Source organism: Rhagoletis pomonella, unplaced genomic scaffold (assembly GCF_013731165.1).
Source record: "Rhagoletis pomonella isolate Grant_MI unplaced genomic scaffold, Rhpom_1.0 Rhpom_scaffold_00008, whole genome shotgun sequence".
Taxonomy (NCBI): Eukaryota; Metazoa; Arthropoda; class Insecta; order Diptera; family Tephritidae; genus Rhagoletis; species Rhagoletis pomonella.
Genome location: NW_023458562.1, coordinates 22,938,567 through 22,951,528, shown reverse-complemented (window position 1 = coordinate 22,951,528; position 12,962 = coordinate 22,938,567). Strand labels below are relative to the sequence as shown.

The window sequence follows — 12,962 nt, the reverse complement described above, 5'->3', positions numbered from 1 at the left end:
CTAGGGTTGCCGTTAGTGGAACTTGACGACAACGACTGAGATACCAACCGATCTGGGCGGGGTTGTTGTAGCCGCTACAACAACAACAACAACAAAGAGCATAGCGACGAAAACAAAAAAAATTGTTTTCGTTGCTTTCCAAGCTGATGGTTGCTTCACTATGTTTTTACTTTTCTTGTCTCTTTCTTCCCTATTATCCCAAAATGTCTTGTCGCGTCACTATGTTCTTTGCCTTAAACTCCACAGAGCCATCGAAATGGGTGTGAACACCCCAAGTGTTTGACAATAAGTATAATCATCTTTAACACTCTGTAGTGCTCCTTGTTTAATTTATCGAAATTATTACCTTGAAGTTATCATAATAATGAATTTAAAGCGCGAAATTAAGTATCTCCTACCTCGTTTTTTCTCAGCAGCTCAACAAAACGGTGCTCAACAGCGTATTCTGCAGCTTTTATCTGGTAGATTTCCTGAAGTACATATGTCACTTGCAGTTTTTAAACGACATGTGTGAAATTATACAATTTTCATGATTTTTCAGGCTAATGTCAATGTCGTTGATGTATCTGGGGGCTGTGGAGCGATGTTCGAAGTTTTTGTGGAAGCCAAAGAATTTGAGGGCTTATCAACATTAAAACAACATAAACTTATAACGCAAACGCTGAAGGAGCAAATAAAAGACATGCACGGGGTTCGCATACATACATCTATCCCAAAGCCTAAATAGTTCAATATGCAAATTATCTAATCACCCCTTGAAGGAAATTGATTAGAAGATTATTCATCCCTAGTGGAATTACAATCGTGGGTTTGTATCATGATATCGACAGCGCGTCCCGAATTCGTTGTGAATTTTAAGTCATATTAATTATGATATTAACTCCACCATGCACATAAGTATAAAACATAATTATAAAAATACATTTATTTGGACAAGTCCATGCTTTTAGAAAAACTGATGCTGTTAAATTTCCTTTCGTCTCCACTATCGCAGTAGATTTCAACCATAAGTGTACTCGCAAAAATATATCAATATGCATTTGTAATATATGTACATATCTACATATCGTCGCCTGGGTAATAGATTGTCGTAAGCGCCATTTTGACGATTTTTAGTTCTAGATGCAGTTATAGTTGAAATAAGGTCTTTCGATTGGTGTTATCAGTTTTAGATATTTCCTATAGTTTCCGAGATATTGACTACAACTTTTTCGATAATTTAGTAAAAATTTAGTTGGTGATGTAGTCATATTAAGCTAATTAATATCTTAAAAATGGCATATATTTTTGGATATCTCTTTTAGTTTCCAAGATATTGAGTAAAAAGTGTCGTTAATTTGGTAGAAATTTTGATCACATTGTCGTATTTCATACAAAGTGGCTGCCAAATTGTGGACAAATGACTCTTACGACAAAATTTGACTAAAGAACATCCTTCATAAACTCAAAACTAATTAACAATAAACATTAAAAATTAAATATTTTACAAATTTTGTGTACTAGTAAAACTGTGGACTTTGGAGAAAATCTACCTTCGCGTTTTTGAGAAATTGCATTCCAAACCTCAATCGCGATTTCCCACAACCTGCCGAAATTAACGACAATCTTTTACCCAGGCGACGATATGTAAATATTAACAGATTCCCGAACTTTGATTTTTTGTATCGGTTGAAAGTTAAGGAAACGCAAGACACACGTATTTCGTCATTTAAGCGAGTTCTTTTGTAGCTCGGTTGCAAAAGAATGCACCTAGTGACGAAGACAATGAGAGAATGAATGAATCATTGAAAAAGTGTGAGTATTGCTATTGTCTTGGCAAAATTAATAAACTAATTAAAAAATTGTCTTATGTAAGTATTAGTATTTTCAATGTAGTTTCCTCGTTCAATAAGTAAGTGTGAATAGGTTTTAATCGCTCATGCTTCTAAAAACAAACAGTTGTGGAAGGAAGAGCGACTAAAAACTATTCATAGTCGCTGATTGAACGATAAATCGACATTCATAATACCACGGAAAAGCGGTTATCGAGTAATAGTCGTCGATTATCTACTAACAGTCGACACTCGAACGTGAAGGTTTGTGCGAGCCATGATAAAAACATTTTAAGGTAAGACCGCCGAGAGGCAGCCCGAACATTTTTGAAGTTTGCCAACATAACAAACATGTTTTCATATTTTCAATCTCACGAATACATTCTCACTTTTAGTCGCAAAATGGTCTCAAATGAAAGAAAATTGGAATATTTTCATCTATTTGTTTTTTGTTTTACTTTTATTTGGCATTTGAGATGCTCTGAAAATTTTAACTTTATAAAGTAGAAAAACTTCAAAAAATAAATGATGGCCGACGAATTGAGCGAGCGGTTTTACCTTTAAATATTTGTATCATGGTGCGAGCTATATAAGCTAAAACTGATGAAGTAATAAAGAAGAGACGTCAAAATTATTATCTACAACGCAAATCACTGTCCGATTTACCGTCATGAAAATATTGAACACGGTGTTTGAAACAAATTGGAAATAGGTGTGATTAGTGAAAAAGTGTTCATTACACACAGCTCTTAAGAAATTTGCTACGTTTCCTACTAAGGTTAACATCGTGTCCACATGCAAAAATTATTGCCTACCAACTGTAATTTTTAATGCATGATGTAAATTTTAACAGAGGCAATATTTGTGCGTGGGCCTTTTTTGAGCAATTTGCGGCCTCCTTTGGCGAAATATTGCCTGATAACATTATCACGATAAAAACATTTGACTGTGAAGTCGCCCCGTAAGTTTTACTTCAATCAGCTCAATATAAATAATTATACAGGTCGCCCTGTTCTGTTTCAAAGTGGTTAAGATTCAGCATCGACCACAATCAATGTTATTATTGACGCTTACTGTATATATGTGGTGAAACATATTGCATTTTTGCATTTGTAATTTTAATAAAGAAAAAATATTTTTACAACTCAATAAACAAAGTATTAAGTGCGTCTAATAGTTATATTAAAAAAGTTAATATCGACTCTCTAGTTTGCCATGTAATGAAGTTCAGCATATTTCTATATTTTCGATATTCCTCGTGTTAGCATTTGGTATACAATAGTCAAGTACTTTGTTTAGAACTGACAAGAAAGATTTAATTAACTTCCAACAATAGCAGTGCAATAAGCTTTACAGTCGGTCCATTTGACTGGCCAGTCTCCTTTGAGACTCACGGAAGATAAAGTTTTAAAAAATGCGAGAGTTCAAAGTGGTTGTATTGGGTTCGGGCGGTGTCGGCAAGTCTGCCCTTACTGTTCAATTCGTTTCCGGGTGCTTTATTGAAAAGTACGATCCCACCATTGAAGACTTCTACCGAAAAGAAATAGAGGTAAGAGCAATGTACCTGTTAAGACCTATTTTAATATATTTATTTTACACCATGATACAAAAAATATCTACTTCAATAACATTTGACTTTAAATATAGTCCCGTCAATAAATACATAGATATTCATCGTCAAGGGATATACACAGTTTATTTTGCAAAAAGGATAGCCAATTAATGGCTTATTATTAACCTTATGTGTCGTCCTATTTTTGCGTACATCTTGGAATACATTCAAGGAATTTAAGATAAGACAACCCGTTAATATTATTTCACTTAATACATATCTGAGTTTATTTTGCATATCATTACCTTAATATAGAAAGGCCCTATCTCACATCGTCGCTGAAATACAAAAAGCCGTAACTAAGTAAAAATGCAATATTCCCTTTATGATTGATTATGATGCATTTCAGCGAATTATATATTATATGATGTGGATATTAAGCAATAAACAATTTTTGTCAGTTACGGATTTTTTGTATTTCACCGACTACTTATATGAGATAAGTCCTTTCTATATTTGTTTGTAAGTAATTCGCTTCAGGACAAAGAATAGAGTGGAAAATGGTTAGTTGTTAGTTAGTTGTACTATCATATGATGGTGTGGAGCGGATGGTGAATGGATGGGCACAGTTCAAACTTTAAGAAAAGTCATCCTTCCCCTCTGCAGACCCCAAGGTCCATTTGAAAATGGGGTAAAATTGTCATTTCGACATAGAAAATTAAATCATTGTCAAATAACTAAACCATACCCGAATTGTGTAATTGACTTAAACATTTCGAGACGTAACCGCCAAAAGGACGTAAGCGACAAAAAGTAAATTTTTCAGTAGGCGTTGTTTTCTTATTAACACTGCAAATAATGTAGATACTAACGTGAAGGTTAATGAACAAGTTAAGATTGACGGTAGGTTGTTGTTGTTGTAGCGGCTACAACAACCCCGCCCAGATTGGTTAATGTCTCAGTCGTTGTCGTCAAACTCCACTAACGGAAGCCCTAAGAAGCTTGAAGCCTCGATAGGGTCGGTCCACAGGTACAAGGCGTTAGGGTTGTCGGGTTTTCCGGGCATACGAAGAGATGTTTCGAGTCATGAGGTGTCCCTCCGCATGCCGGACACTCATTTGGCACATCTGCGTTTAATCTGCTCAGGTATGAGTTTAACCTGCTGCAGTAGCAAGAGCGAAGTTGGGCTATTGTGGTTCTAGTCTCTCGAGGCAGATGAAGCTCGGTCTCGTCAATGTCCGGTGGTTGTGTGCCTAGAACGGCATTCACAGGTCGGGAGTCTACATAACTCGAGACTGACTCCCTGTGAATGCCGTGCAGGGCCAGTCGGTATGCTGACGGGTCCAGAGGCTGCTTAATGAACCACGTAAGGCCATGTGTTATCTGAGCGTTTATGGCGTTAAGTGCTGTTGTTGTACTGTGCACTTTACGGAAACCATGCTGATGCTTCACTGGGGTCAGGTGGTTCGTGAAATAGGGGGCAGCAAGGCCTCTAGTGTTTTCGCTACCGCGGAAAGGGGTTTTATGGGTTGATCAGATTCTCCTTTGTTGGCTGGCTTCCCCGGTTTGAGCAGTGAGTGAGGTTCCAGATGTCTGGATGATGAGAGCGGCCATTGACATATTGAGGACCTCCGTTAGGTACGTTACTCCCGCAGGACCCAAATTTTTCAGCATCAACATGCATATTCCGTCAGGACCCATGGCTTTGGAGATTTTTTTTGAACTTCACCGCTAGTGAAAGCAAGGGAGGCACAAGTTTGTGCAGTATGAACTGCCCGCTTTTTCCGCTTATATACGTTCACAAGCTGCCGAATCTCCGCGTTGAGATCCCTGATAAGGGGATTTCCGGGATCGGCCTGACGAAGGTTGTCACGCTCATGGGCTAGACCACCCGCTTCAGCAGGGAAGTTTGGACGGGGGTCCCTGCTACATCCTGCCGGTACGAAGCGAGCTGCAGCAGCAGTGACAACCCTGCGGAGGCAAAGTCGGTTGGTTTATTGATCGAGATGACTATGGGCAGATGGTCTGATGCCAAAGTCAGCATAAGTCGCCATGATACGCGTTTATCAGACTCTCGCGGACGATTGTTAAGTCTGCAGCAGTCGGCTGCCTGGTGGGTGCGTCGTCGTTCATTGTGCAGAATGTCGAATCGTCTATCTGTTCAGCCAAGTCTGTTCTCCTACGATCGTTTGACATGCTTGGATTCCAAAGATCGTAGTGCGCATTAAAGTCACCTACTACCATACGGTTCTCACCTCTGAGGAGCGCACCCCAAAAAAATGGTCTTCTCCCATGGTGCAAAATATGTTGGATGTTATACTCAACCCTGTAAAAGTGCATGTGTTGCGTACTTATCCTTGTCAGGCTCACGAATATCATAATATTGTCGTTTTCAGCAACCTTCTGCTTTTCAGGGCAACCATCTCCCCTGACAAAGCATCAAAGGGCAGAGGATGAATCTTTTTTTCCTTATTGGAGTGCAACATTTTAAAAATCGAACACAGAATTTTTCTCTTTAACTAACTCTTCAGAAGAATCGGTGTTGCTGTATGGGACAAGTGCAACTTTAGTTAAGCTGTGCAACAACACAAGTATTTTAACACGATATACTCGTACATTTATTATATTTTTATCCTTTTGATTAAAAATCTTAATCTAACACAAATATATGTATTTCCCTTTGTTTGCAAATAATCGGTATTTGGAAGAAAAACAGAGGCTTTTCAAAACTTTCACACAAAAGTGTAACAATTCCCTCTACAATGAAAAATTGTTCCGGAGAAAACGGCTTAACCGACACTGCGGGCCCAAAAAAAATTTAAACAGTGTCCAATTAGGCACTTGAGCCAAAGTTCTTTCGCTATAACTTTGTAATGGTAATTCGTAGGACTTTGAAATTTTGTCAGCTGGTGCGTATGGCGGTAGGTAATCCATTTCTGTCAAAAACAGACTTGCTGTTTGTTACTTGTTTTGGCCAATATGACAGTTATTAGCCAGATATAACTTGTGACCGACGGACCTCATAAAATATCAATTTCATACTGAAGTGTTGCAGTTTCAGCTAATGGCGTTTTCTTTTCTCGAAAAAAATTTTACCTTATGTGGCAACATTATCAGCATTTTAAAGACCAAGCACGCAATATGCATGTAAAGACGCTCAGAAAAGAACACGACAACTTGACAGCCTTGGTGCAGGGCAGAATACTTATTATTATTTTGGGAAAAGAAAACGTTATAAGATTGGTAATAAGCAACATTCAGTATTTGTCATATCAATAGCACCCCTATTTCTAAGTGATATTGTTTACCACTTGTGTTTAATAGTTTATATTTAAGCATATTCAATTAAAATACAGTTTTTCTCTAAACAAAAGCCCAGATATTCCCAAATTTAAAACTCTATAAAAAACTAAAATACAATTCAACAAATTTTCATCCATCATTTGAGTACACAGTTTTATAGCCCATTAAATTTTAGTCTCATAATATCCAAGTTTCAAGTGGCTAAAAATTACCGTTAATTTTTTAGATTTTTTTTGCAGAAGGTATTCCGGTTTTTTCCATATGAAAATAAACTGTGTTTATTCGTTATATGGAAGCAAATGCGACAAAAATATCTAAAATAAATCAACCGCCACCTGAAACCTGCACATTATCAAACTAAAATTGAATGGGCTATAAAACTATACTCAGAAAAATCGGACATTTCTGAGGAAAAAGTTTGAAATTTAAGTGAAAATATTTTCCATTTTCCTGTAGTATTTTACTAAGTTTTGAACTTGGGTTTATATGGGTTTTGTTAGATAATGTAGACTTTCAAAATAAATTGTCATTTAATAAAAGTGTATACATTTTATTCTCATTTAGGTGGATAATTCCCCTTGCGTTCTGGAAATTTTAGATACCGCTGGCACAGAACAGTTTGCATCAATGAGGGACTTATATATTAAGAATGGACATGGTTTTATTGTAATGTATTCTTTGACAAACCATCAAACTTTTCAGGTAAACTATCCTCAAGAATTTAAAATTCTTACAAATTATTCTGCATAAATAAAATTCATAATCAATAAATCTTTCAGGATATATCAAGCATGAAAAATGTTATAACAAGAGTTAAGGGAAGTCAACCGGCTCCAATTTTACTAGTCGCAAATAAAATTGATTTAGATTGCCAAAGAGAAGTTTCTACCGAAGAAGGTATCTATGTCTATATCTGCATAAACATCTTATTTCATACCTCGATTTTTAGGGAACGCTCTTGCACGACAATGGGACTGTCCGTTTATTGAAGCATCAGCTAAAGATAGAATAAATGTGAATGAAGTATTTGCAACCATAGTACGCGAAATGAATATGACACAGGAAAAACGCCAGAAAAAGAGTTACTGTTGTTGTACACTTTTATAGAAATATTAAAAATCGTATTAATATAAAATTAGCTCAAAAGTGTACGAGTAATTTGTATTATTTCAGTTCAATATTTTTTCTGCTCTAAACTACATTTTTTTTCCAAGGCCATGCAAATATACGTATGTATATAAATGTTATTTGTATATCTTTAACGAAAGACTGGAAATTCTTTAAATTAATAATATAAACCATTTCCGTCAGTCATTAAGAGGTTCGAAAAAGTGAATTCGTATAATATATTTCTAAATTCGAAAACGAATAATAAAATTTATAAATGTAAGGGAAATGTAAATCAATTAAAGACAAAATTAACTTCCAACAAATTTAACTTTGTGAATGTTAATATGTAATTATATGTATATTCTGTGAAGAAACAACAAAACCAACAAAGAATTGATACTTCAATCCGAATTCATTACCAGATTCAGTCGTGGCAAAATAGTAGGGACCCAACATTTTTTTCAAATTTTGCCTATTTTTCTCATTATCTAACAAAAACCATATAAATTCATATTTCAAACTTTGTGAAAAAATTATAAAAACTTGTATCGCCCTGTTGTCGAAATTCTCCATATTTTTTCACATACATTTGAATTTTGTTTGTCTCAAATATTAACTCCTGTATGCGAATGACTATTTTGGAGTCCACAACAACAACAACAACAACAACATAGCAAGAAAACCTAGAACCAAATTTCTTCAGTGATTTCGAAATTAGACAGAGAGAGGAACCTAAATTTTAATTTATAAAAAATATGCATACGTATTTATATATATAGATGAGATGCCTAACGGTTCCTCACTGACCAATATGTTAAGCGTATGTGCTTCAGACTGTAAATACGTTTTTCGATTATATTAGTCTGAGATCCTCTTGGAAGGTTAAAAACTAAATTGCCAACATCCACATAAACTCCTCTTTCTTTTAATCAGAATCGGTAAAGATTAAGAAAGGTGAAGATGTACAAAAAATAGAATACATCCTTCTCTAACGGCGCTTTTAGACGGGTTTGGTCCTAAAGATTGTAGATAGCATAAATAGCTGTGCCAATTTTCAGGACGTAGGCAAAAGCGGTTCCAGAGATGAGCGATATGAGAATTTCAGTTTGTATGGGTGGTGCCACACCCCCTTTTTCAATACCAACCATTTTTCGCCGTAAGTAGGTTATATACAATTTAATGAACTCTTGCCAAGTTTCAGTCCCCCAGCGTAATTGGTTTGGTCACATCTGCATCTAGTCTGCTCAGGTATGAGTTCAACCTGCTGCAGTAGCCAGCGCGAAGTTGCGCTATTGTGGCTCGGGTCTCCGGAGGTAGTTATATCCTTTAAATCGGTGTTTGGTTCATTGAAATCGAGCGAACTGTGCCCTCAAAAATGGGAGTTCAAAATTTTCTATATCGCTAGCTTAGAGTGAAAAGTTGCTTAGTCCACTTTTTACGAAAACTCATATTTTGATTTAGGAGGCTAGAGAAATTAAAAATGCATTATTTGGAAAAGGATGAAGGTACTTGTTTTATTTTTTCCCGTTTATATTCAATGAAAGGAAAATTTGCTAAGTCCAAAAGAAGCACTGAAAGTCCGATAGTGCCAAAATAGTACGAAATCTCTTAATAAAGATGAAGCAAATTCCTTTGATTCATATATGGCGTTTTGCTTTGCTCTAAGAAACCAAAATGTATTCAAAGTTTTGCGAAATACTTGAAGAAAATTGCTATAAGCTTTTTTCCTCCAGAAAAATTTTCAAAATGGGACTTAGCAACTTTTCACTCTAAGTTAGCGATATAGTTTCTGCAAAATTGCATCTAAATTTTAAATTTTCATATTTCAAACTTTGTGCAAAAAATATAAAAGTTCTGCAAAATTGCATATAAATTTTTAACTTTTCAATCAGATTTTTTGGAATACTCTTGAGTTTTAGCCAATTAAATTTTAGTAGAATGAAGTGCAAGTTTCTAAGTTGCTAAAAATCGCTTTGATTTTAGCTCTTTTTTTTTAGCGCATTTTTTCCATACAAAGTATGGACAATTTTTTTGTGTATGGCAAAAAGTGCGTAATACATTCAAAATGAAAATTATCAAAAATCAATTTTTTGGAAAATTCAAGCATGCAGGGCTTTAAAGCCCTTATATCTAAACCTTACAGGTTTGCTTTTCTCGCTTGCTCTTTTGTTGCAAAGTTGAAAATTTAGATGCAATTTTGCAGAATTCTTATAATTTTTGTACGAAGTTTGAAATATGAATTTATATCGTTTTTGTTATATTATGAGCCGTACTTTTATAAATAAATAATAAATATTATATAAACAAAAGAAAAATAGGGAAAATTAGTTAAAATGTCGTGTCCCTATTTATTTTTCCACCACTGTACATATGTGTGTATAAAGGTGTATTAGCATGGCGGTAAAGCAATGATCATAGTCCCACGACAGTCGTAATCGAAACGACCTAGATTCTTAGTCGGCCAAGGACTGTCACTACAGCATCATTCCCCAAAAACTCTTTGGGAAATTTGTATGCTGTTACAACAACAACATCATAGTCAGCGACATTAGTTACACGGAATTTGTAAGTATATATTCAAAAATTGTATACCCACACATTTCATTTATGAATCAAAATTTTTACTTCTCGTTAACATAAAGGGAAATTTAAACCCATAGTTTAAATTAAAATGCAAAAACTCAATTGAAATTATTAATATTATATTTCCACAGCTTTAATTATCGATAAACCCCTCATACAAAAATCCGTTGATTAAACGGTGATATGCTGCAATAAGTACAATTTTAATTTTTCTTTTATTGTAAATTAACTTCTTCAAATAAGGTTCAATCTTGATTATAGGTATTAAAGGGTAAACAATTTTCCACGAAAAAAATGTTTCGCTAAATTTTACCAGCCAAAAATTATGCTTCGAAAATAATTAATACATTAGGGATATTCTCGAAGTCTTTCACCATGCACGGATTGCACGAAATGCTAAAATACTATTCCAAATTTGGAAGAGTACGAGAGCACCCCGTTGCAAAGTGGTAGCAAGCAGCGAAATTCTGTATCAAATACAAAAACAAGATACAGCAAAAAAGATGAAGTGAGCGAGATAAGAGAAATGAGAGAAATATGTAGCAATTCCGAGAACAGCGAATAATAATAACTGCAGATCATTTCTTCAGGAATATATAGCCACATAGCTTCATATTAAACTAATTTGAAATTTGAGTAATGTTCTGCACACCATCAAAATACTTTTCCAATGATATACAATTATTTTTCCTTAGAATTATAGTTTAGCCCCAAAAGGGGTGTAAAGAAAACATGTTTGCCTATTTATATATAGTCGGGTCTGCGTAACGAGACGACCCAGATTAATAGCAAGGACTATCACTCCAAAAACTCTTTGGAGAATTTATACGTTGCTCGAGATGACGGCCTGCCAGCAGAGTTATTCAAGTACGGCGGCGAGGAGCTGATGAGGTGCATGCATCAGCTCGTATGCAGAATATGGGCGGATGAACGCATGCCCGACGACTGGAATTTAAGTGTGCTCTGCCCAATCCACAAGAAAGGCGACCCCGCTATACGCGCCAACTACCGCGGAATCAGCCTTCTAAGCATAGGTTATAAGGTCTTATCGAGTGTATTGTGCGAAAGACTGAAGCCCACCGTCAACAAGCTGATTGCACCTTATCAGTGCAGTGGAGAATCCACCATAGATCAGGTATTCACAATACGCCAAATCTTGGAAAAGACCCGCGAGAATAGGATCGACACACACCATATATTTGTCGATTTCAAAGCCGCTTTCGACAGCACGAAGAGAAGTTGCCTTTATGCCGCGATGTCTGAATTTGTTATCCCCGCGAAACTGATACGGCTGTGTAAAATGACGTTGAGCAATACCACCAGCTCCGTCAGAATAGGGAAGGACCTCTCCGAGCCGTTTGATACCAAACGAGGTTTTAGACAAGGGGACTCCCTTTCGTGTGATTTCTTTAATCTGATGTTGGAGAAGATAATAAGAGCCGCAGAACTGAACCGCTCAGGCACAATAGAGCGTACAATTGCTAGCGTATGCCGACGACATCGATATTATCGGTAAAAACAAGGGCTACGTCTGTTCTGCCTTCTCGGGATTGGATAGGGAAGCAAAGCGAATGGGTCTGGTGGTGAACGAGGACAAAACGAAGTATCTCCTGCCATCACACAAACAGTCGGAGCATACGCGTCTTGGCACCCACGTCACTGTTGACAGTTACAAGTTTGAAAAAGTAGACGACTTCGTTTATTTGGGAACCAGGATTAACACCAATAATAATGTCAGCCTTGAAATCCAACGAAGAATCACTCTTGCCAACAAGTGCTACTTTGGGCTAAGTTGGCAATTGAGAAGTAAAGTCCTCTCTCGTCGTACAAAGATCACACTCTATAAGTCACTCATCATGCCTGTGCTGGTGTATGGCGCGGAGGCATGGACAATGAAAGCATCTGATGAGGCGGCTCTTGGAGTTTTCGAGAGCAAGATTCTGCGAAAGATTTACGGACCTTTACGCGTTGGTGGCGAATATTGCAGCGAATTAAAAATCAGCGGCTCCGCTAGCTTGGCCATGTCGTTCGAATGGACAGAAACGCTCCTGCTGTAAAATATATTCAACGCGGGCCGCGATGCTGGTAACAGAGGAAAAGGAAGGCCTCCTCTGCGTTGGAAAGACCAGGTGGAGAAGGACTTGGCTTCACTTGGCATTTCCAATTGGCGTCAGCAAGCACAGAAGAGAAATGACTGGCGTGCTGTTTTGGACTCGGCCAAAATCGCTTAGGCGGTTACAGCGCCAATAAAGAAGAAGAAGAAACAGTCCATGTAGTTAATATTTAAGGTAATCCTTTAGCCACAAAGACTCAAGACTCATATATCTACGTTTCCCCTGAAAAGCGGCTAAACACCCGTTTGGGAGCGAGCTATAGTGAGAAGGCGAAAAACCTCGCGTGGGCTGGGTTTGGGCCGCGCCACGTTAAAACCTCTATAAATGGAAACTACAGAAATGCCTCTGATGAAGAAGAAATCAAGGAAAGCTCAACGTCGAAAACCAGCAAACTAATTTATTTGCCACTCGCCTCTCACAGCTGGTGCGATGAGGAATGATACAAAGCGACAAACAAAAGATGCCGCCTACAGGGTGTGGAAGAGGTAA

General features: G+C 36.8%; 2 protein-coding genes across 2 annotated transcripts; both read left to right on the top strand.

The window, feature by feature from the left end:
- The first annotated feature begins 312 nt into the window (after nt 1–312).
- On the top strand, nt 313–955 carry LOC118745147 (bolA-like protein 3). Its single transcript, XM_036478673.1, has 2 exons — nt 313–475; nt 542–955. Exons 1-2 carry the CDS (start codon nt 365–367, stop codon nt 725–727), a joined length of 297 nt encoding a protein of 98 aa, XP_036334566.1. The 5' UTR covers nt 313–364; the 3' UTR covers nt 728–955.
- Nucleotides 956–2,815: 1,860 nt separating this feature from the next.
- On the top strand, nt 2,816–8,099 carry LOC118744458 (ras-related protein Rap-2c). The gene is made up of 4 exons (XM_036477488.1): nt 2,816–3,360; nt 7,231–7,368; nt 7,446–7,563; nt 7,616–8,099. The coding sequence occupies exons 1-4, from the start codon at nt 3,226–3,228 to the stop codon at nt 7,771–7,773; spliced, it is 549 nt and encodes a 182-aa protein (XP_036333381.1). The 5' UTR covers nt 2,816–3,225; the 3' UTR covers nt 7,774–8,099.
- Nucleotides 8,100–12,962: the final 4,863 nt, after the last annotated feature.

Excerpts from the sequence above, each read along its gene's own strand:
- LOC118744458 (XM_036477488.1), top strand. The coding sequence starts at position 3,226 with ATGCGAGAGTTCAAAGTGGTTGTATTGGGTTCGGGCGGTGTCGGCAAG. Across the intron at positions 7,369-7,445 it reads CAAACCATCAAACTTTTCAG|GATATATCAAGCATGAAAAA; the intron begins GTAAACTATCCT and ends TAAATCTTTCAG. Across the intron at positions 7,564-7,615 it reads AGAAGTTTCTACCGAAGAAG|GGAACGCTCTTGCACGACAA; the intron begins GTATCTATGTCT and ends CTCGATTTTTAG.
- LOC118745147 (XM_036478673.1), top strand. The coding sequence starts at position 365 with ATGAATTTAAAGCGCGAAATTAAGTATCTCCTACCTCGTTTTTTCTCA. Across the intron at positions 476-541 it reads TATCTGGTAGATTTCCTGAA|GCTAATGTCAATGTCGTTGA; the intron begins GTACATATGTCA and ends ATGATTTTTCAG.